The 24,744-nt window shown below is 41.4% G+C and overlaps 1 protein-coding gene across 3 annotated transcripts in view; it reads left to right on the top strand.

The window, feature by feature from the left end:
- Nucleotides 1-24,744, top strand: part of RNF144B (ring finger protein 144B) — a 96,739-nt gene that overhangs the window by 52,680 nt on the left and 19,315 nt on the right. For 2 of the 3 annotated variants that reach the window (XM_064506977.1, XM_026113346.2), the window contains exons 2-3: nucleotides 2,452-2,640; nucleotides 17,337-17,441. In XM_064506977.1, coding sequence (XP_064363047.1) covers nucleotides 2,452-2,640; nucleotides 17,337-17,441 — 294 coding nt within the window. The remainder of the gene's footprint in view (nucleotides 1-2,451; nucleotides 2,641-17,336; nucleotides 17,442-24,744) is intronic. The other variant, XM_064506978.1, reaches the window with a different exon arrangement.

Genomic DNA, 24,744 nt, shown 5'->3' with positions numbered 1-24,744 from the left:
AGTTATAAAAATAAGGGAATTGGGAATTTGGGAATTGTTCACAGATGTATCCATTTTACAGTCCCAAATCCTGAAATACTCCCACTTGTTCTGTTTTACATCACTCCTCTTAATGCTGCTACCTTTTATCATATAAATGAAGAAATGACAAGTCTGTGTAGCCTAGTGGTGAGCAGCTGTATGGATATAGCTGCTGTAGAAAAGCATAGCTGAATAAATGTGTTATAAATCTCCTAAATATTAAGATAATGTCTAGCATGTAGTTCAAAATAACAGGTAGTTCTTGATCTGCCATAGCATTTCCACTGACTCACTGATCTTTTTTTTCTCTGTTGCAATAATTACAGAACAGTATTGCAGTTTCTGACTCAGAGGGAGGCTTCGTTCCAAGGGCTTCTGGCAATGCTGAAATTCCAGCTCTACAGTTGTATGGAATGAATCGTGGGGAACATCATGGTAGCATGGGGACTGAGCCAAGAATAATGTGGGTGCGGTGTGTGTTTTGAACTAGTGATAGCAAACTATTAAAGGGAGAACTTGCTTTGGATAAGCAGCCAGAGATTTGGTTGTCAGAATCTTGGCTATGATCTCATGAAACTGGGCGCTTACAAGAGAGACATCTCGAGGGAGACATCTGAAGGCTTCTCTGTCAGGCTAAGCTAGGAAACTACTGGGTGTCAAAATGAAAACCAGGCAAGTATGCTCCCACTCAGATTTGGTATGGTTTCACAGCTTTTTGAAGAAAGACAGTCTTCAGACCTGTAGGGAATGAGACCCCAGGGCAGACCTGGGGAGGGGGATCTGTTATGTGTCAGGTTGTGGGGTAAGCACTGTGGGGCATGGCACTGTGCGTGCTGTCCCCTCCAGCTCTGTGAGCACCATCCCTTCTTCCTCTGGTCCCCGGGACTCGTGCTGCAGGCACAGGCAGCGTGTCGCATGGGCACTGCCTGGCTGCAGCTGGCAGGGCAGCTCCCCGAGCAGCAGGAAGGCAGCAGTGACATGCTGCCAAATACGACCTGACAGCGCTGCCACGAGGGCACTTAGGACTGCAGGGTGGGAGGTAGAGGTGGACCAAAGGGCTCAACTCTCCTGTTTGTCTCATGAGATGTCAGATCTGACAGGCACATGGACGCGTTGTGATTCTTTGCTTTCACACTCAGGCAGCCTCCATTCGCCATGCAGTTTTTCAGACTAAGTAGAGCTGCATTCCTACTTTGCACTGGTCAAAACAGCTGTGCGCAGCAGGCCACCAGGTCTCTGCTTGTAAGAAACGTGTGTGTGAAGGTCTTCTTGCCCTCAGTTACGTGTATTCAGAAGCAAGTCTGTGGAAGTCAGGCCAAGTTTCTTGCAGATGGGAATAGCTTCCCCTGTGTTTTAAATGCTGTACCCACCCCACTGTCTATTCTGAAGTGAATAACATCTCTTAAGTTTCTTTTCTGTTGTTTCAGCTTAAGCATGAGAATATTCTCTTTTAATTTCTCTTTCAGTGTAACTCGGTGAGAATGAGGATCTTGAAACTTTTTGTGGTTTTGGTGCAGTGTTTTTAAATGCTTCAGTCAGAAAACATCAACAACAAAAAAGAATTAGAAGAGGGGAATATATGTGAAATATGCTTACTCTTCTGGATTTAAGTTCCTACCCCACACAAAAGTAGGATGTGCAGTCTCCTTTTTTAGGTGCTTTTGCTACCGCCCTCAAGATGAACTGCTAACTCACTGTCTTAATTGCAACTCACAAAGAAGATGTAGCTTGTGGTACCTACTACTTATATAACAAGTTAAATGTTGGAGTGCTTGCTTAGGGAGTGGAAGGCACACAGCCTGTGCTTGCCACGGCCTTGCACTGCCCAAGGGAGTCCCTTAGCTACCAGGCTGGATGTAAATTGAGAGTGGAGACACCTATTGCAACTGTGCAGGTGCAGCAAAGACCGAAGGATTTATAGAGGTGATGGTGGGGGGTATGACTAAGTCAGTGGAACAGGCACAGTGATGCTCATTTGGGAAGAGTTACTTGGATCTTATCCTAGGTCTGCATAAATATGCACGCATATAGTTATATATATATTTTTTTTTAAACTAATAATGCATTAGCCCAAGTAATATCCCTGCTCAGAGGACTTTGGTACTGCATACAACACTCATGCATACAACACTGGTAGTGTGTCATCTGTGTGAGTTCCATTTTCTGTATTATTATTTTTAAGTTGAGAAATGGTCTGTCTGATTCACTTTGTGCCAGCGAGTTAAATATTCTCTGAGAATCGACACAGATTGGGCCTTCTGGGTTCTCAGACATCTTCTTGGTAAATTTTAAATGGCCTGAAGTGTGAGACTGGCACCAAGATGCCAAAGTAGTACATTTGGGTGTGCAAGTGCAGAGCTGTAGGCTTTCAAATCAATGAAGTCACTACACAGCTCACATGAAGTTTCAGCTGCTGATTTCTCTTTTCAGGTTGAGTGGACCATTAATGAGCTGATGGGTTCTGCTGGGAAGGCTTGCCCTCACACCATGACAGCTGACGAGTCAAAAGCTGGAGAGTTAGCTCTGGAGCCCCTGCTCACTTGCAAGCTGTGTCTCTGTGAATATTCTCTGGATAAGATGACCACTCTTCAGGAATGCAGCTGCATCTTTTGCACATCGGTAAGATCCAGCAGTGCCTTTAGGTTATAGGAACAGAGTAAAAAGAGATAGACCTGTGAGATGGTGTTGCTTATCCCCTGCTAGAATTGTGTTATACATGCTGATAGAGGACGCTTTCCTGAAGAACATTTGGTGCTAATCTGTCTTGCCTTGTTTAAAAGAATTCTGTCACTCTGCTTTCAATAATTTGTAACTCTAACAGAAGTTCCCATAACAACTAATAATAAATTCCAGTAGTAAATGTCTGGGGGAAAAAGATGTGTTTTAAGACTGTCAGAGCACATACATAGTCCATATGCAATCACAGTATTTATTTTTTCTGAAGCAAAATTGTGCAACATCATAGGATGACTGGGGGATTTTGTTTCCCCATTAGCATTTTCTGAGTAGTCAGAGACCTTTTCTTTTTTTCTTTAGAATTACATAGGAGATTTAAAACAAAAATGAACCTTGACCTATTGAAACACAGTCTATGTTGCAGAGACATTGCCCAGGTCATGCATTGCCTATAGCTATCAGCGATGACTTTTCTCCTGGCAAATTCAGATCAAATAAAGCTGGTGGGAATGATGAAGACTGAGGTTGAGTAAGCTGATAAAGATCTTATGGGCATTAGTACTCTACTGGTTTCTTTGTCAGCCTTGGAAAAATGGATGCAGTTTACCTGGCCATGGTGACTTTGATGTACCTGAATAATGGATATTGGAAGCAGGTTAGAAGCCTTTGGAGCAAGGTTGGATTTTTTTTTACCCAATGATAAATGTATTTGGTTTTATTAAAAAAAAAAAAAAAAAAAAAGTGGATAAGCTTCAAACAAGTACTTTTAAATTTTGTGCTTGATTGTTTGAATTCTTGGAAGAAATCAGGTATTTGTTAAGCTGGCTTGTGTCAAACTTCACTTGCTCTGAATTTAGGGCAATTTAAATGAGATAAGAATCTAGCAGTGTTTTTCAAAAAACTAGGATAAGATTGATTAATACGGGTTTTTTTATTTGAACTTCATGAAGTCTCTTTTCCATACCGGCTTCCACAAAGCATTTTCACATTTTTAGTTTGTAACATACTTAATTCTTAAGAAAACGTGACTAAAAGGTGTGTGTGAAGATAACTGCTTTAAATTTAAAAATGTGGAAATGTTAATATGTTTGTAGTCTTACTGTTCTCCAAGAATTCAGTGACTCTGGTTTAGTATGATTGATAGTGCATTACTTTAAACTCAGTGTTAGCTGGGCAGAGGAATCCTTTCCCCTCTGGGGAAGGGAGGAGGACTGCTGAAGATTGTGCTGTGCAGAACTGGGCTCTCTGCTCCTCCTGGGCAGTGGCTAAAGGGAGATGGCAGCGACAACTAGGTAGGATTGCAGTCCCTACCTGTCCCCTGTCGGTGCTGTAACTGCCACCGCATACATACACCCCAACCCTGTCCAGTAGCAGGAAGACCATCAGCTGTGAGCTTGGCCTTCTAGTTGGCATGATGTTGGAGACGTGGAAAGTACAGCCGCAGTTGTTTTCTGTCCACGATCTTTGCTGGCTTTGTCTGTGCCTAGAGCCAACCATAAGTGACGACTTAATGCAGCTAGGAGATGTGTTTAGACACGCTCTACATATTTCAGTGGGTTTAATATATCCTGGCTGTGCTCGTGTTTGGTGTCCACCCTTTGTGTGGCTATCGTTGCCTGCTTACCTCTTTCACAATTGCTTCCCACTTTTTCTGCGAGTGCCTTGCCTGGGCATGATCTCAGGAATGGGTAGGGAAGGAACAGTTCCTTCTTGGTCAGGCTTTTGGCGTCAAGCAGCTGCTCTCTCCTTGTTTCTGAGACTGCAGGTGCCTAAGGTTGGCTGGAGGGCTGAGTCACTGCCTGTGCAGCATGCTCTGTCCTTTCCTGCTTCCTTTCCTGTAGCTTGCCACGTGTGCTGAGATGGATGTGAATACCGGTGGGCTGGCAGCAGCACAGCTTCTAGCCTGCCTTGGCTCCCTGCAGTTCCTCAGCGTCCATGAAGAAGCACCGTACTGCGTGACACCAAGGCTCAGTGAGCGTTCCTCTGCAGGTTGTGGGCCTCGAAAAGCACCAAAATGTTTTGTGGCAGTCTTTAAGAGAAAGGGAAATATGAGACACTCTTAAAAACAAGATGGAGAAGAGAGGAAGGTCAACTGGCACCTGTAGCACAGGTCTGGTTGATGATCTCCATCTGAACATCCTCCCAATGCATGTGTCTGTGCTGATGTGAGAGATGCAGGAAGTTCTTGCATCTTGTAATGAGGGAAGCTCTGGAAACTTTTAGTCTGCATATATGCCTTTCCATCTTGAACCCAGAGCAGCTTGTGGGAGGCAGTGGGAGTTGCACTAGCTTGTCCCTGGTAGCATTGGGCAGTGTCCAAAGAGCTGCGTGTTGCAGCACAGTGGTGGAAGCATATGGCTGCAGAGTGCCTCTGTGCCAGAGCTTGCATGGGAGACAGCTCGGGGCACAGCCTTACAGTAGCTGTGCCGATATGCAGTGCCATGACTTTTCCCCCACCCATTCCAGGGCTTTTAGTTACCTTCACACTGTCCTTAAGATGGTTACTGGGGTGATAGCTCAGTCTTCAGCTACAGGATCAAGTCCATGTTAGTTTTTGAGCTAGCAGTGCTTTCAGCTTGAATAGCTTATTTTTATTTTTTATCACTAAGGCTAATTATATAGACCCAAGAGCAGTATTAAATTTGAAACAGAGGTTTGAGATATGGATGTTATGTGTTCTGTTCTAAGATGAAACCATTAGTTTTGTTTAATTTTTGTTCTGTCATACATGTGAGGTCTGTGAGTGAGGTCTTTTTTTGTATACTAATCATTAACAATAGATCTGCACCTATGATTGGTTTTCATTACAGCATTTCTAACTGTGGGGATAATTGGAAATTGTTATTATTTGGGCATATTGTGGGAAATATCTCCTTTTCACTTGTAGCCTATAAAACTAAGGAATTTAAATGAGTTAGAATTATGTACAGATATTTTTCCAGCTTAGAAACTCTTGTAATAAACATTATACCTCATAAAATCCATATTCTAGCCAGAGTAAGTAAACTGCATTTAATTATATGTATATTTGCCTTTTGATGGAATGTTGCTATTAAGACAGGAGTTTTTTCAACTAACTATAAACATCTTTTTACTCTCTCTGCTCAGAGAAGAAAAATCAGATGGCTTTGCAGGACATGCTTGCCATGTTATTTGGTAGCCCGATCAAGTCTGAAGAGATACCAGTGTTGCATTTCTGCAACATTTGTTGCTGTTGGCATAAGTACTTCACTGAATGTGAGATAAAGCAAACATTTACACATCCCAAGAATCTGGAAATGGCTATAATGTGCATCATGGCTTACTTGCACTGAGTTTGGATTATGTTAGGTTCAAATGGAAGTACAACTGAGTTTAGTGTTTCTGAAGAGGACTGTACAGGGATGCTGTGAGGTATTCATATTATTCAGGTCACTTCCTGTACCCATAAAACCTTTTTGGAGTGCCATGGTGTGGTGCACATTGCTGTAACTGAACACCTACCTATGCATCCACTAGGGAGTTTGAGATTGCTGTGATGGGAGTGTTCAGAAGACTGACAGATCGTGCCAGTTTCAGACTTTAAAACCAAGCTACCAAATTCATTCATCAGCAGCATGCTTTGTGCTAGTGATTAGTTCTTGCACAATATTAATCATTGTTACTACATGAGTAAAACCGTTAGTCTTTAACTCGTAGATTAGCAGTGAGTATACAACATTGATGGCTGCAGCCCGTGGTGGCTTTTGTCATGGAGGCCGAGGCCAAGGCCATCGGTCCCAGGGGCTCCTCGATGAGAGAAGAGGAACAAGGCCAGCTTGCCGCCTTTTTTTCTCCAGTTGCTGCTTATGCCTCGTGTTTTTATGCTACTTGCCCCATTCCAGGAAAGAGGGTCTCATCTGTTCCTGATACAGCTTATCTTGTTTTTTGGGTTTTTTTTTTGTTTGTTTGTTCTGTCTGGCCAGTTATCCTTCTTGTGTGTTTGGCAGGATGTCTTTCCTATTTGCAATCCCTTGTGCTTGTCTTGTCTTGAAACTTTTTGTTCCTTGGGTGCCTCCTATGTTCAGTGACACAAGTCTTTGCCCCTTTGGTTTTCACACTGCTCACGTACATACATAAAATGATTATACTCTGTGTTTAGCTATGTCCTGACAGTCTTACAAAATACAGTATTTTACAGCACTTATATCTGGATCCAAAGCAAATTAATATGAATTATATTCTGGTTAATACACTTACGATTTCTAGGTGTCAGAAGCCTCTGCTTTGTTTATGGCGTGCTAAATGAACCATATATGGTAAGCAAACCTACTCCTAGATATGTTTCTAGATGTCTTAGAAAAATGTCACTGGAAGATTGTTTGCCTACCAAACAAGCAAACTCTTAGTTACCAAATATCCAAATACATTGAGCCCAGAGGAGCTATTGAATACAAATGAGCAGTTCTGCATCTAAAACTATTTGCCTTTTAGTACAGGGACAAGCTGACAGTTCGTTCTTTCCAGTGCTGTAAAAATCCCAGAGTAGCCCTGTGGGGATACTCGATATCAGACCTGAAAGTGGCCTTTCCTCTGTCTGATGTAGAGAAGCTGCTTGCAGACTTTCCTCTGTCTGATGTAGAGAAGCTGCTTGCAGACAAGCATCAGTAAGACTGTGGGCCATTCGCTTATGCAGGGAAAAGGTATTATGGAATTGTCATGTTAAAATGTGTAAAACTCAGTGGTACAGAAAGTTATTCTGTCGTGGTAAAAAGACTGAAGAAAACAGATGCTTGCCCAGTCTGGTTTTTCGTTTTGAGACTATGTCAGGTTTCCCATATATTTGTATCCTTTGTTCCTATATTCCCTGTCCATGTTGTCCCAGACATTGCCTGCTGCCCCTTCCTTGGGCAAAAGCCAGGAAGGCCCTGATGGGGTTGGAATGAGGTGGTGCTGCCTGGCTACCTCCAGGAATGGACTGGCCAGCTCCTCCTCGCCTTGCTTTGGCAGGGACATTGCTTGGAGTGTCTCTTTGCCCGGGCTTTGGTGCTCTTCAACTGGCAGGAAAGCATGCAGCTCAGAGACTCCAAAAGCTGGCTGAAACTGGAAATCAGCTGGGAGACCCAATGAGCAGTATGATCACGTAAACCTCCCTTCCTCATGCTAGAAATATCCTGGTAGCTGGAACGCTATAAAATACCTTATGGACAATGTCTGGAGCTATTAAAGGCCTTACAGAAAGCACAGGGTGAGTCTGTAGCCTGTAAGCACTAAACAAGGTGAAATTTTTCCAGATCTGGTAGGATTGTCCTGCTGGAGAAGATGACAGGATAAAATAGTGCAGTGCTGTTACAGAGAACATGGTTTTGTGGGTCAGTAAATGTGTCAGCAAGCCAGTGTCAGCCTCTCCTTCACAGGCCAGTTCTGTTTTGTCTTTGCTCTTTTTCCCTCTCTTCCTAAGTATTTCAGGTTCCTGATGTGAGCCAGCTGAACAATAAACGGTATTGCTGCTATTGGTGTCAAGCAGCAGCTTATATCCATATTGTGTGTTATTTACTGGAATGTGGTTTGAACTGCCTAAGACCACATACAACAAACTGTGAAAACAAAAGATAATTTTATGTGTTTGCTTCTGTGTTGTTAGTACACATTTGTGCAGTATTAGCGTGATTCATCCTTCTTTTTTTCCAAGCTAATTCTTTGTTAGGTCTTGTATTTCTGAGAAGAGTGTGAGGTAACTGAGTTAAAAAATGTGCAAAACAAATATAGTGATGATCCACCTGTTTGTCATTATTGGCACACACACAATCCAGTCTAAATGAGATTAAGCTTCATGCAACCTTAAAAGGTGAAGCCAATGTGTAAAGTTGAATAGAAACACAGGTAGCTTCTGTGCCGTCCTGAATATTCTGAAAGTAGAGTTTTATGATGAAATTTGACTTTTCTAATGACTTTTTTGTTTGTTTGCTGGCAGTTTTGAAAAATTCGGAGGTAGTCAATCAAGATAAGATGAAATGATTTTTCCCCCCTTCAATTTATTACAAGCAGAAAGTTTTTAAAAGTATGTTTTGAATTAAAACAGATGGTTCCAAGCTTTTTTAGATTTATTTTGAATTTTATTTTGCTTAAAAAAAAATCAGTGCATCAAACAAATTCAAATTGAAAAGTTTTTCTTTCTTTAAATGGGAGCTACATTTAAACTTTGAGAGATTCCTTGAGGCAGAGGCCTAGAACAATTCTACTTTGTCTTCCTTTAGACCTTGGTTTCTTCCCTTGCTCTTCTGTATGCTACTGAAGTGTGCGATAATTGGTGATCTTTCCATTTCCAGCAAAGGTGTTTTATTTATTCTCTTCACTAGGATGCAAGACTCCACTCAGAGCAGCTGAAATACCTCTGGTTTATGAAACACTCTGTGCAACTGCTGCTAGTTTCGAAGGTTTGGGAGAACAAGATTTTCTGCTATAGCTATGTGTGTGACAGCAGGACCAGGGCTGGACATTGAAGATGACTCTTTTGCTGCTCTGGACAGCCTGCTGCCCTCAGCAGCCACCTGCTTGGCGAGGCCAGGGCCCCGGAAAGCTGCAGCCACTGAGAGATGAGCTTGTGTGCTGCTGTGACAGCTACTTTTGCAGGAGGGGAAGGGAAAACCCTCATAGAAATAGGAATTTCTGTGTTGCACTTCACCAGCGGGACCTTCCAAGGCTCCTTTTCTTCCTTTACTCCTTCAGGAGCAGCTGTGTCCTGCCCTTTCTCCTCCTTTGAATGGCAAAATGGTGTTCACGTTTTGTCCATAGTGCTGTGAAGCCTCAGACTGCTTTTGCAGAAAAGCACTGGGCAAACTGGAGACAGTGACGTGAAAGATCAGCATCATCAGCAAAAAGTATGGAAAGAAAAGCCTCAGAGCAGAGGAGACTGTGTAGATCAAAGACAAGGGGGTGGTGGATCACAGTGTGTGGGATGTCTGCTAAATGGAACAAATGTACATGCATACTCCAATGAAAGACTACTTAATAAAACTTAAGAGTAAGGGAAAATTTGGATTTGCTTTCATCTGTGGAACATTAGCTTTTGGCAGCTCTTTTTTTTCTTAGTGCTATTTTTCAAGAGAGGATTCAATCCCCTCTTCCTCTCTCTCCTCTTTTCCCCATCCGAGGAGACACCCGCATGTGTTTGCGGCTGAACACTGTGTTCTCCTATTCTGAAATAGCCGTTGTGCTGCAATGCCCCACTTACTTTATATAAAGCTCACCTCAGATTGTTTTCCATCTCCACCCACAGGTACCAAGCTGTCAATTTCTGACATTTTGGTTTTTTTTTTTTACCAGCTTGACTTTTGAAATGTCTCAAAATAGCTTTGTTTTAAAGTCATGAAAAAGAAAATGCCCACACCTGCTAATATTGGCACCTAACCCATAGCACTATTATAGTATTTTAGATGGTTTCAGAACTTCTTGCATGTGTTTCTGGACAGAATCACACCCTGGGCAGAGTTAGCAGGGGTACCAAAAGGACATCACCACTACCTTTTGAGAAATGCTTCTCCTTAGGAAGAGGGGCTGCATGCCTTTGAAATGAGCAGAGGTGGCAGCACGTGGGTGGTGGCCAAAGGAGGGAGCTATGGGGGAGACAGGTGAGGAAGAGGCAACCAGAATGTCTTGTGACAGCAGTGCCTCTGTGAAGCAGATGTCATCTCTGTTTTACTGATGAAGACGTGTATGTGAAGTAATTGTCAATGCCTCGGAGTACAGCAGTAACAGAGACAGTCCAGTGACAAGCCTCGTGGTCCTGTATTCACAGCTAGTTTGGTTTTGGAGTAGTGAGTTTCCCTGGTCTCAGTGGCTGTTGTACCACTTCATGGCATAGATTACCAGGAGCCTACCCCTTCCTTACCCTGACTCTTGTGAAAGGCTGCCAGGCTGTGGAGAGTCATGTGTAAATTGATTTTAGAGTGTGTATCTGAGCAGAGTCTAGCAGCATGAGAGGTAGATCCAATGAGATAAAACTGATGACAGTGTATTTCTCAGGCATACTTGAAAGCTTTGTGGGGAGGGGGAGAAAAAGAAAGGCTTGTGGAGGAGCAGGAGGGTTGCCATTGTCATGTTGCCTTGTTGATGCTGTCATTTGGTCATGACAAAAAAAAAAATGCTTGTCACTCATGTTTCTCCTCCCCTTCTGCTTAGCTAAAAGATGCCAATATCACATTTGAGACTAGAAGGGCATTTTTTCACTTTCTTCTAAACATTTCTCTCAATAAGGCTCTCATGTGGCCTGATATACTATCTGTTTGAAAGTAAGTTCATTTATCACTGCACTTGGTCCTTAACAGTTAAAAGTACAGCTTGAGCAATACAAATGTGTGCTTTATTGGTTTTTTGTTTTTTGCTTTAAACCATGCCTATCCTAAGTTTATCTTTAACAAATTCATAAATGGCTATTTCTGTGGTGTATTTTTTTTTTAACTTTTTCAATTGGCAAAGCCCCTCAATTTTTCCCAAGTGAAGTGCAGATGCCTCTAAGACGACTTAAACCAACTGACAATATGCTTGATTTCTCTCTTTTTAAGACCTGTTGAGAAATACTTGGGAGATTTTAGGAGTACATATACTACACACTGAAAGTGACTGGTCCGTTTTATAGATTGAACATACAACAGCACAGATGTCATGGCAATGACGAACATACTATGAAACTTTATGTAGATCTGTCAGAAGCACTATGAGTGCTGTTTTGGTTCTGGGGCTTTTTTTTTTTTTTTTAAACACTTAATTAAATACACAATGCCATTGATTAAATGCTGGTTGGATCAGGCAGTTACTGTGGTGAATATTTAAAGTTCTGACAATTACAGTGCCAGTGAAGTCAATACCACGTATTAGTGTATTGTCATGTGTATGCACTGGAAAATAGGTGACCTTTGCAAATGGTAAGAAAGAAATGAGAGCTATTTCTTATTTAATAAAAAAAATACATGAATGCTGCACGAACAGAGAACCCAAATGAAAACTAAAGGTCTATATGTTAATCTCTTCTGAATCGTAAGATGAGACATACACATGACCCCTGGAGTGCCAACTGAAAAATTATGTCTTTTCTCTCTCTCTCTCTAGTCTCCCCCACCCAGATTTTGAGATTGCCAGAAGACCAAGGCTAAAATACTCCAAACCCAAAACCTATACAATTTTGAGAGATTTAACATTTTAAATCAGTCTTGATATTAAAATGGAAATGTGAGGTTTTCTTAAATTTTCTGAAATTGAAATTTTCTTCAAATTATACATTAATTGGAAAGTCTTTTTTCTTTTGGCAGAATACTATCATTCATTTCTTGCATTTTCAAGTTTAGTGTGGATCACGGTCTAATATTGCTTAAGAAATACTGTAGATTCTTTTTTCCTTCCTTTTCACAGTAATCATGATGTTTAATGAAAGGAAAAAAAAGTCTTACAATTTCTGTATCACCTGCTACACAGTGGTCAGCTGCAATATTTGTAGCATTTGACAGGAAAATAGGCCAAACCTTTCAGCTTTTTTTCTTCTTAGCCATCCCTCCATCCCTCTTAAACTACCTGTTCGATTTTGTCATGTCACATATGTGGTTTCATTTCATACTTTCATATTCAAATAAATGAGGTAGCATTTAGAAAGCTGAAATGCTGCCTACAGATGGGAGAAGAGCAAGGTAATGGAACATGTCAACATACTTGGAAAAAGCAGTATGTAGGAATGACTGAGATTCATCTTTTGTCTCTGGTACAGAGAAGGTTATCTGAAAATGGCTTTAAATAGAAAGATAAGATTTTGCAGCGAGAGGGATATAGTGCCTTTGTCACTTCATTACCTAGCAACATAATACTAAAGTTATACTTCGAACCAATTCCTAAGTTAAAATGCAGAACTGCTATGGTCTCTTTGCAGATTAAATACATTGCCAAACAGACTTCTATTTTTTAGTCAGTATTTTAAAAATCCCTTCCATACAATATGCTTTGGGGGAAAAAAAAGTTAAAGTTAGAGCAGCACGTGGGAGAAGTGTTGAAATGAAGAATCTATGAATAGCCTAAAGAGAATTTTATATTCCTAGAGTTTACAGGTGACCATAGCAAACACTCTTGAAGCTTACAGGAAGTGTTTTATTACTGAGAAAGGAATTCTTGTTATTTGTGTATTGCTGGACTGGGCTTTTCAGTGCTTTTTTCAAGATTATTTCCTTTTGTTATGATACGTACTTTCTACAGCCTGTTAGTTCCAGGAGGAGAATGTGTACTTGGGGTGTACATAAATATTTGACTAAAATGTAATCTCTCCTACAAGTCCTGTAAGGTAAAAACACATGCACGTATGTTGCATGTATTATAATAATTTGATACAAGTACTTTACAGGCCTTAACTGACTAGATATTCATGAGTAGCGTTTTATGAAGTAGGTAAATGGATATTAATCTTATTTCATTAAACTGGGGAAGCTGACAGACTGAGAGACAAAAATATAGCAAGGGGAGAAAAAAAGAAATTCTTGCCCAAAAATGCTTAGAGAGCAAACTATTTGAAAGAGGTCTCATTACGCATTATAAATCTCAGATGAGGGGGTAACATTGTTCATAGTATAGTTTCCACTGAAGTTGACAGCAGTCCTACAGGAGCAAAACTTGGCTGATGAAGTTAGATTAGCACCTAGACCTTCTGTTAGATGCACTGATTTTTGCTGGTGGAATTATATTGTCACATTTCAATCGATCCTTCTTCCTTAGTTGCATCAGATTTTGTGTCATACATAGAATACAAACAAATATGTACATGGTATAGTTGCTTGTCAGGTAAAATCTGGGTCAAGAAAAATGCTAATTGATTAAGGTGCATTTGCAGCTTTGGGAGTTAAAATTCCTTTGATTCATCTGTAGTCAGCAGGTTTCAAACCTGTTCAGTGAGGCCTCGATGAATTTTTATCCTATTGCCTCAACCACTCTGGCGCGACTACGTGAAGCTTTGCTGGAAACCTTGCTTTTCTGGTGGGAAGGTAGCCACAGGTGACTTGCTCTGGCTGGGGACAATGCAACTGTGGTACGACTCTCTCTGAAAGCCGCAGGTCCTGCACTGCAGCCGCTCCAGCCGCTGACTGTGCCCTGTGCTCGTGAACTGCCGCGCTGCGGGAAACTGCTCGTGGACAGGGGTGTGGTGCCCACGGGTGCTGAGAAGTGGTGATTTCTTGGGTGCCTGGAGTAAGATCCTTTTGAGGAACTCTAGTGTTGCAGAGGCCTGAGTTCCTTGATCTTACCTTCATTCGTAGACCAAGCGTACGTAATTTGTTCGTGGTTTTTCTAACTGGGATATTGTTGATTTTTGCAGGCAAAAAGCACTAGAAGTTTTACTGTTTTGTATCTATATAATGTATTCTTCTCCCTAGTGTAGGAGAGCATACTGCTGAGAAAGTGAATCATGATTCATTGTATAAACATTGAATCCTCTTTTCATCACATTTACAGCTTGTATATCTTTTCAGCTACTTTTATTTGCCACTTTTCAAGTAAGATGATAAAGTAGCAGCTGAGCTGTAAATAATAATAATAAAACCTCTCTAAAAACAGTCCTGCTGTTTAAGTCAAGATGCATTTTAAAATTTTAGTAATTTTCCACCATCTCTTCTTTGCTGCTAACTTGTGAAGGGCAGGGCGGAGGGAAAGGCAAGATGTTCAATTCTTAGTTCATGTACAAACTTAGATGAGGACTTAGGTAAAAAGCTTAATCTTTCAGTGATAAATGCTAAATGTTTCTTTCAAGGTTCCCAGCACCTTTAAGTCCTTTCACCACCTTCTTGAATTGCACCCATAATCCCCTTTTCCAAGGCCAGAAAATTAAGGCAAAATATTTAATATCTATAGAAACTATTTAATGGGGGTGTTTTCTGTGAAACATGTGAAGGTCCATGGTGCTGCAGAAGCCTGTTATAAAATCTCTCCAACTCATCCCCTAAAAGCACAGCACCCTCTAAAAGTACAGCAGAAGCCTCAATTTGCTAGCTTCCCCTACAGTTAAGCATTGGGCTAGAAGAGGAGGAGAATCCAGATGCATTAACAAAGTTCAGAAACCTCTGCTCTTCTGGCTTGATAACCTTAATGGTTTAGATATTGTATGTAGAAATTAAATTGAAAATCCGCACTGCGGATAGAAACTACTTAAGAGTTTCATGCCTGTCCTTCTGTGGAAGGATAATTGTCAGTGCTCTGAGCTTCTGTCCTAGAACTCTAAATTAAGAACAAGCCTTTGGGCTGCTTGTAGGCCTGCAGTAACTCCTCGGGCTTTGTCCTTGCTTGGTAACTGGTTGACCTGAGCTGCCCCCAGAATACGAGTTCGCTGCATCATGCTGTCAGAACAGATTTCTGGGACGCCGGCTGATATTTAGTAGAGACGGAAGCCAGGATCTCACTAAAAGTAAAAGGTTGTTCTCCCATGCTTGCTGACAAATTAAGGCAAGCCAAATGCTTTGGAGGAGAACATTCCCCTTCCCCAAGTGCTGATATGTGACTTGATCCAGAAAATAACCAGGTCTCCCCTGAGTGGCGGGAGCAAGATGCAAGAAGCATGTGCTGGAGCGTCACCCGCATACTTAAGGAATGTATCCAGCATGATACAATGTGTGTGGGCTTTGGGGACAGGAGCTGGAGGGCAGCATTTTCTGTTGGCGTCAGTCCTGGTGGGTGCTGGCTGCAGGCACAAACCAGGGAGTGATAAAGGGATAGCTCCTGGTTAAATCCAGGCTGACTTTCCCTGGGTAGCTAATAGTGCCTTCAGTTAATGACAGGCTTCCTTTGGCTCTTCACTTGTGGATATCTCCCCCACCTCCCACATACTACTTGCACGATCTCTTCTTTACAGCCTGCTCTGCTGCTTTCTCACAGGGGCATATGTTGGATCAAAATCCATAAGTGCTTAATGATCTAAATGTTTAAAGCTTACCATTGAGGTTATACCCCTATAAAGTTCTAAATAATTATGCTACAGATATTTACAAATCAAAAGTAAACTCATTTAAAATGCCAATAAGTGAAACAGATTCTACTTGCTTTGAAGTAATTTCTCTCCATAGTTCATCAGAATTAACCAAAAAGGTGTGGACATTGACATTTCAGTGGAAGGACAGACAGAATAATAAGGAAACCTCTTTTCCTTTTGGAAAACTCCTAAACAGCCTGACATTTAAGAGCACACCAGCTTTCCAATAAAAATACAAATGAGAAATTTTCTTTAATCAGAACACAATATGCAAGGCCTTATCAGAATGATCCAAACTAATGTAGGCTTGAATGCCTATGAATATTGGAAAAACTGTTTGCGAAGAGTCCCAGGGCTTTACCAGGGCTGACAGTCCAGCTTGGCAGACAGGCAGAGGTCTCAAAGACTTTACACTTCTACATATTTCTAGAAAATTGACCGGGGCCTAGAAAGGGAAACCCAAATTAGCTGCCCTAATGAGGGACAGTCAGGTAGTGCTCAACCTATTAGCTGTCCTCAGAGGCGGAAGCCGGATGGGGGCATGGGGAGGGGGAAAGGGTGCGAGGGCGGTAGGGGAAGAAGCTGGCAGTACTGAGAAGGAGGAGAGGTTTACCACATGGACTTGTAATAAAAGTCTGCGGGGAACAAAGCTTCATTAGTCCTGTTGCTCATAAAATATGTTGTTTTTCATTTAAGATAAACTATGCAAGCTGATACCAAAATCTGCCAGAAATCGATGTCTTGTTATTTTGTTAGCAGTGATTTGGAATTTGCTGTATGTTTTCTCATTTTTTTCCAACCAGATTTTTGGGTTTTTTTAATTGGAAGTCAGCTTGGTTTCTTACCTTTGTAGTTTTGAGATGAAAACTTAAGAGCATTGTTCTGTAGCCTGTTACACTAGTTTTCTGCCAGTTTGATTTTACCGAAGACCATATAAATTGTATGAAATAGACAGGAGTTGTGGACCCCTAACATCCAAATCAGAGATATTGGAAACTGGCAGGCCAAGTAAAATACAGCGGGAGGAGGAAAAGCCTACTATTCTTGTGTAATGAAACAACGTGGAAACGTTCATAAGAAGGTCTCCATGCTGGAAACGGACTTTAAACTCTTGCTCAATAGACCAGAGGGTGATGGTAAATCATGGGAATTACCTGATCTCTCTGGGAGGACTTGTGGCGGGAGGCGGGAACTGATCATTTCACATCTTCTAGAGCAGGTTAACCTTCTAGCCAGGGTACAATCCTCTTCCCCCTTTTATGTAGCTGAGAACAGTAGTCTCCTCCTTGTAACTAAGGTCTCCTATCATGGAGAGTCTTTTAAGAATGAGGAAGGAAAGACAAAACAGAAAAGAGCAACGCCTGTTCAAGTAGGATGAAAGCACCCCCCATCCCCCAACCCTAGTTTAGTGGAGTCTAGACATTAGTGCTGACAGATCTGACTTGCTGACTTGGGTAAACACAATGCTCGGCAGATGAAGTCGTACATAATTAATTGTTCTTTGTTGCATTCTTTCCAATGCAATGGCTTGTAGCATTCATACTTGTAATAATTGATGTTTTCTGTGTGCTGGAGCTTCAGGACAGCCAGTTAAGGAAGTGGAAGTGGTAGCTGTGCAGTATCTCTAGCATCCGTGTGTTACCAACATGTGGGCTGTAACTTTCCATCATTCTTTTTCTTTCCTTGTTTCTAGTGCCTAAAACAGTACATGCAGCTGGCAATTCAAGAAGGTTGTGGCTCTCCTATCACTTGTCCAGACATGGTATGCTTGAACCATGGGACCCTACAAGAAGCAGAGGTATCAACGCTTCTCTCTCTCTTTTTTTTAACATAAAACCTCCTAACCTCCTTTCTTTATCTACATAATAAATATGATCATATACTTTTCCCTGCTTTAATTACATTTAATGAGCTTCTGGCAAGAAGCCTGACTGACAAGAGAAACTAGAAGCAAACAGATGTTTTCAAGGGTTTTGCTCTTTTTTCTTTCCGCCTGTGCCTTGAGGAAAATCTTACTTGGCATCCAGACAACCCCTGAATTACCCATGCAGGTGACTTAACCAGAATACCCTGTATCCCAGAACTGCTGAATCTCCATTAGTACTGTCAATTAAATCAGATTTGATTTGACTATAAACACTGAAATTCTAGCACCTCTCAAAAGCCAAGGGCAAGAACTCATACTGATTGTAAGCAGGGCCAGGATTTCTTCCCGCATGTTTTTGTTGGGCTGCAACAGAAAAACATTAAGACTGTATAATTGTATTGAAAGAAAGGTTATTGCACAACACTGGGTGAAAGTTGGTCTGAAGAGGTGAAAAAAGTGCCTTAAGTCACAAGGCAGAGATGGGAGAGGGCTCAGAAGTGAAATGGGATTGATGCAGAGCTGTTGCACTAGCATGTGCACCATCCCCTAGAGCAACATGAAGGCTCAATTTGAAGGCTGCATATAGAGAAGCTCAGGAGGAAATGTAGTTCTCAGACCTTCCTACACCATTCAGTGTAAAGGGATTCAGGAGGCCTGTAAATGCCCCTGCCCTGCTATCTAAAGGCCTCTCAGCAATGCTCAGACAGCATCCTGCCTGATTTAGAGATGTTGTAAAGTTTCTAAATTGGGCTTAGCACCAAACCCATGACATGGGGAGGAGCTGTTGGCAGCCTGGCTGGAACCTTTATAGGTGCCAGCTATTCTGTGCATCTAGAAAGCCATGGAAAACTGAGGGAAAATCTGATGTAGTCCTGCAGCTATTCTTGCTTGCTCCGAGAGCCAGGTAGGCCCCTGCTGGGCCTGGGAGTACGGACGGAGAAGTGGTAGCCACCACAAAAGATTTTGCCTTGCTTTGCGCATTCTCCCTGTATCTGTGTGCAGGGAGAAAATCAAGGAGAATCAGATCTCCATCCCTGAACTACAGAAAAGCAATTTATTATCTTCTGGGTATCCTTGAGCCCAATCTATACAACTGACATAATTGTGCTACATGTATCTGATCCTATTCAAATGCAATCGTTGGCAGTGGAATTCCCTGGTAAATGTGAGTAGTGGTCATTGCCTTCAAAAATCTTTGTGCTTTGCAGTAAAAGCCATTGGAGTGGGCCCTAATAGCTAAGTTATTTCTCACAAGTATTTCAGGTTGGTTATTTTCTACTGGGGATGTGGCATTCAGGGACAAACTCAGTTCCATCCATTTTGGAATGGGATTTTCCCTCCAAGCAGGCATGCAAGTGATAGACCTATAGAGAGGCAAAAGCTTTGGCTTCAGATTAGAGACTTAATTTGTTCTGGTGAGGCTGGTGGTTGTGCTCTTCTTCTCTGCTCTGCCACAGAGCCAGGAAGATCTCAGTGATGGCAGATGTAGGGAATCACTTCTGGCCAGGGAAGGAGTGCAGAGGAGCTGTGCAGAAGACAACCCCAGGTTCTGTGGCTTTGCTAATATAAGGGAATGGGGATAACACCTCACACTGAGTTGGAGAGAGTTACCAAGAATACTTTTTCTCCAGAGAAGTACATGGCCTCCTCTCCAGCATGCATTTGAGATGGAGTGCTTAGCTGAATCAGGGCCTGGGAGTCACAGCTACATTTGGTACAGTGTGCAGGCATATGGTGGAACTTTTCTTTGGCTGAACCCAGCGATCATGGAAAGCAGTCAGCTGTTTCCTTTCCTTCTTTCGTCTGCATAGACACAGAGAGGCCCTAACAATGTCCCACCTGTCGCACCAGATTGAAGGCAACTAGCCTTAATTGAAAATGCTGTTTTCAAAAACACTTACCAAATGGTACAAAGAATTCTACTCTGTTAAGCTAGGGTTGTGAAAATACAGGAATTATAAAGATATATTTCCCACTAATAAGCAGGAGCACGTTCCAGGACATGTGTTAATGGACCATTAGCTTCTTCCTTGGGTGCTTTTGGGGGCCTAGAGGCTGAGTGACTAAACCCAAGATGTGCGTTAATGGCTTGTGAATGTATGAATGTTCTGAAGCTCCCTTTTGGCAATGCACCTGTAGCATGGACTTTCTGCTTAAAAAGCAAGCAAACAAACAAGCCCCCAGCCTGGTTGAAATGAACTGCGTATATATTTTACTAAATACATATTTCTTTAATGAAGAATACCTAAAAGATCCAAGCAAATGTCTCTATTAATTTGAAAGGTTAATATGTAAGCTATAGATGACATGAGCTCTCTGTATGCTTTTTTTAGTCTCTGTAAAGACTGTTCCATGAGAAAATGTGGCCTTTGAAAGCTATTACTTAAAGAATAGAGCCTCATTCAGATGGTAAAAAATAAGATTAATTATGACTGTTGTTTGGCATGGAAGTACTATTTAGAATTACAGATTACTCATTACGTGGTCTGAAACTCCAGACGTAAAAGTGTCAGCCTTTTTGCCTCCAGAGAGTCTGGATTTTTGGTCTCCAGCCTCTGGGAGGATAAGATTCCTCACCAGAACAGTGCCATGAAGAATAACATACGTCTGTTAGCCATTTTCCCTACCATTCAGTTGGATACACCTTAGTGCTGTTTATACTTGTGTAGTTAAAAGTTCCTTCTCTGATCCCAATAAAATATATTAATATATGCATGTAGGCTATATTTTTCTCCTGAAAATTTTGTAACTGTTGCCTGTACAGGGAGGGAAAATAGTTGTGTCATCTCCCCCCATGTCCCCCTGTTAGCATGAGGGTTTTGAAAAGGTGTATTTTTTAGGTTGTGTCCATTTCAGTCTCTGCTGTGATTGAAGTTGATCAGGTGCAGTTACAGTTTGAAGAAAAAATAGCAGTTTGAACCATCTTTCTCATGGGAGTGGTGTTAAATTGGTTTCTATACTTTGGGCTAAATTGTGTCTAATTGCGTTAGCTAACACAATTGTCTTGTTTGCTTTTTAAATGCCTTTTGCCCTAGCCTGCATGAGGGAGATAAGGTGAACTTGGGCATAATTTAAAGTGAAGAAAAACCTTTCCATTGACTCAAATGCATTTTGGATTGAGCCCTGTTCACTGAGGAAACTGAAGGATTAATAATACAGCTTATAATGCATGTCGTAATTATGAAAGTTCCTTTACTTCCCTCTGCGAAGGTCCTTATTCAAGGTGTGTAACAGTTGTTCAGTGCTTTCCAGTGACCTATTTGTCTTCATTGTAATGAAAGTGTGTCATATCTTCTCAGTAAAATTAATCAGTTTCTTATTCAGTACTAAATTGTTAGAGTCTTTTCTCGGTACTTGACTTGATTCTGACATACATGCATCCTTGCGTTGCTTTTTGTTTGGGCAAAACATTAAATTTTAAACAGGTGATAGAATTTGTTCTCCTATGGGTCATCAAGAAATTAACAACTAGGAGAAGTAGGGAAGTGTCTCTACAAGAGGCATAGTACTGCTTATGTGCAGCGTATAGGAGGTTTGCGGAGATAAGGCTTTACTTTTTGTGAGCTAGAACACTGTGTCTCTCTGGAACAGAAGAAACTGTTTCAGGTTTTTATTCTTAAACCAAGAAGAATCATTTGAACAAAAAATCTGTACCTTGCAATATTTTCAAAATGTGTTTTTTAAAACTCCTGGTTTTCTTCTATAATAAAATCTGGCTGAAGCTAGTATGTTCCTTGGCAGTTTTTGTTTTGGACAAATAGTGCATTCAAACAGAAGGAATCGTTCCGCTGGAGCACGTGAAATCAAGTGTAATCCTAGGTCGTATCTTGACCTGTTATGTTAAGATCGCAGCTGCTTGTAGTATAGCTTGTTTTAAAGTCGAATTAATGGGTGTTGGTCGTGGGGAGGCAGCGGTTTTGGCTGCAGGCTCTATTTCAAATAGCTGGTTGTGCAAAGAAGGAAAGTTTAAAAACAATCTCATTAAACAAGATGTTTGTCCTTTTGAGGTCTAATAGTACAATAAACAAAACTGATTTGGATTCGTTCCTGGAAGCAGGAGGTGGAAGTAACGTCTTACGTTATGCAGTTCTCTTTAACAGCGCAGAGTTCTTCCATCTCGAATATTCCAGCCTCTGCGGGGAATTTGCTCCATTGATTTAATTGGACCTAATCTAAATAAGGGGTATTTTATCATGATTTGAAATGGTTCTACTTGGTGCAAATCCAACCACCAGTGGAAGCCACGAAGCGGGTATGTTTCTAGCACACGCAGGGCCTTCTAATGCAGTGCTCATGGAGGTGACGTCTAGGGGCTTGTGCTTCTTTGCTGTTTCTGATTCCTGCATTGCTCTGAAGCTTGCAGAGCTGATGCCCGTGACCCATGTAATCTGATCTGGATTAAAACGGTGCAGCAGGCCCTAAGAGAGAGCCTGGTTTGGGCTCTCCTTTTGCCTCTGAGTTTGGCAGGCAGCGTTGCCCCTTTGCATTCAGGGCAGTTTCTGCTGAGCTTCCCTCTGCCTGTGAAAGTGCCTGATCTACCCCAGTGCTAACCTTGTCCAGGGCTCTCAGTTCCTTGTAAAGAGATGCTGAAATGGGACAGTGACCCAGATCTTAAAATTCTTAATTGCGTTATATTCTGTTATATTCTGTATATAGCTGAGCAAAAAAAAAAAAAAAAAAAAAAAAAAAACCAAACCATTGGGAGTCAGTTTAAAATACCAGTTCTTTTTTTAAATTGAAAACTAGTTTGTATTTTGCTAGGGGTGAATGAAATGGTAAAATGGGGAGGCAGGTGAGAAAATGTTGCAAGCAGACCTCTCTTTTTCAGGGTCAAAATTAAAACTTTTGTTCTTGCTGTTTACCAGTTCTTAAATAAATCCAAAGGCAGCAGGTGAGAGTCTTACATTGTTTTTCATTGTTCACTAAATGAGAGAGGATCTACTTGATGAAACTGGTGAACATGGTATCTAGTAAAGAAAGGAGAGGAGATAATTCCCAACAACAAGGAGGTTGATACCCCCCCGCAACTCTCTCACCTCCTCCCCAGCCCCTGTTCTGCATTCCTTGCAAAATTAGACACTGCCTCTTTTTTAGCAGAGATTGGCAATGCAACCCTTTGGGGCAGCCTGATTGATGCTGCCAGTGCCAGATCTGTCCTTGCTAGGCATCTGCTAAAGAGAGAAGCGCTTGTCCTGATGAACTTCCCTCTCTAGGCAGGATGGAGGCTTGATTCATATGGGTGTGAAAGGAAGTAAGAGCTATTCATTTTTCCTGATGGCCTGCTTGCATCTTCCTTGAAAGCCTGAGAATAGGTGGAGTAAGGATTTTCCCTTTCCACTGTGGTAGCCAGTGTTTGAAAACAGGGGAGTTGTTCTTCCTTGGCTCCTGGTTACTGCACTGCTCGAGTTACAGGGAGCAGTCTGGCTCTGTGTAAACTGGACCCAGTTATTTTGAACCCTTTCATTTTCCTTTCTTTGCTCCTTTATCTCACGGAGTAATAACATCACCACTTACTGTACCATATCAGGCAACCTTTTGGACACTTGGCAAGAGTCCAGTTGGTACCTTTTGTGGTAATGAGCCTTCAAAATTTTGTTTTTTTTCCATTGACCTATTTACTACAGGTGAAAGCTGCTGTTCTTAAGTAAAACTGTGCTGTGTAACAGCAGTACTGTATAACTGCAGAAGCTGCTTAAGTTGTATAGAAAAACTGAAAGTTTATTTCAACTTGCAAAAGTCTGGTTAGGTCTCAAATCAACATCTTTTTGGGAGAGGAGAGCCCTAATCTCTCATTTTCTTCAGAGGTCTTTATTGTAGCTTTAACCTAGTATTAAACAAATAGCCCTAAAACTTTTCTTGTGACATTTCTCAGATGGCATTGTTACATTGAGTAATTTCTTAACCTAGAGTAAGAATAAGAAGTGTCTTGCTTTGTGATGTACTCATGTTTTTTCTCTTATGGTCCTTTGCCACCAGCTGTTTTGCTGGTTTGATTCCTGCCCCAGATCTGCATTGTCTGTTGAACCCATAGGTGTGTACAGCTGTGCAGGGGAGGAGGTGTTTGGGATGGACTCTTGGGTGGGGTTGGAGAAATGTTATGAATGTGAACATCAAGAATCTGATGCCAAGTAGGAGGAGATAAATGTTTAATTTCCATGCTGTGCTTATTGCTGTCCTTCACTATTAAGTGTAAATGAGATTAAAAGTTCCCTGAGGAAAGGATTTGCTGCTTTATGATAACCAGGGACCTGATACTAACATGTTTAATTTTTTTAAATTGAAGTTTTGTGTACAGGTTCGCTATGGCTCTGAATTCAGGCAGTCGCAGATTGTGCCTTCCCTACCTCTGGCATAAAGATACTAAGTCTGTGAGAGGCTTCAGCTCAGCATCTTTCAGATTGATTTCCATGCAGATAATATCAGGAGTAGGTCTTTCAAAGCTCGGGAGAGTCTGTGGCGGAAGAGATGGGCTGTGTTTGTTCGGCGCCTGGAGCTGTGTGCAGGGAAGGGGGGTCTGGGCTGTGATGAGGCTACATAGGAAGAAGCGTGGGGCTAGATGAAACCAGTGGGAAAGGCTGGCATGGTAAGTTCAGGTTTTAAATAGATGGAAAGGAAGCTCTCTGCACGAACTCTACAACTTACTGAAATCCACATTAAAACTTGGCTCCCACTGAAATGAAAAGGCTGATTTTTAATACATGGGGAATTCTGGGCTCAATAAAACTGACCCTGAAAATTTATTTGTAAAAGCAAGAGCAAGACCCCAGATCCCCCCCAAAAAACCCAGTCAACTAAACTATCCCCTCAAGTGGCTGTTAATCTTACAGCATTGAGACTCACTGTTTTAATTTAGTCATAATGGAGTAAAATTTTAAAGTAGCTGCCAATGCTCACCAAGCTACAGAAAAACAGATGACTGTTTTTTGTTTTTCCAAACTCTATTTAGATTTCCACCTGCCGGGGGAGAGTGGGCAATACTAGAATGATGGGTTTTGTGTATTTTATATAATTTTATTGGTTGGTATTGTTCTTTGCTGAAGCTGCTAAACTTCACTCTTTTTTTTTCTTGTTTGATTAAGATTTCATTGTTTTTTTCCCAAGAATGTTTCAGCTAACTTCTGATGAACAGGTGAAGAATTTCCCAGGAAGTTCACTGTGTCCCAGAGCCATGTTGAAGGAATATGGTTTATCTTATAAAAATACTTTAATACTAAAAATGTTTTATACTCTACTT

The sequence above is a fragment of the Dromaius novaehollandiae genome, chromosome 2 (genome assembly GCF_036370855.1).
Source record: "Dromaius novaehollandiae isolate bDroNov1 chromosome 2, bDroNov1.hap1, whole genome shotgun sequence".
Taxonomy (NCBI): domain Eukaryota; kingdom Metazoa; phylum Chordata; class Aves; order Casuariiformes; family Dromaiidae; genus Dromaius; species Dromaius novaehollandiae.
Note: the sequence above shows the minus strand (reverse complement) of the source record. Positions and strands in the feature narration are given on the sequence as shown.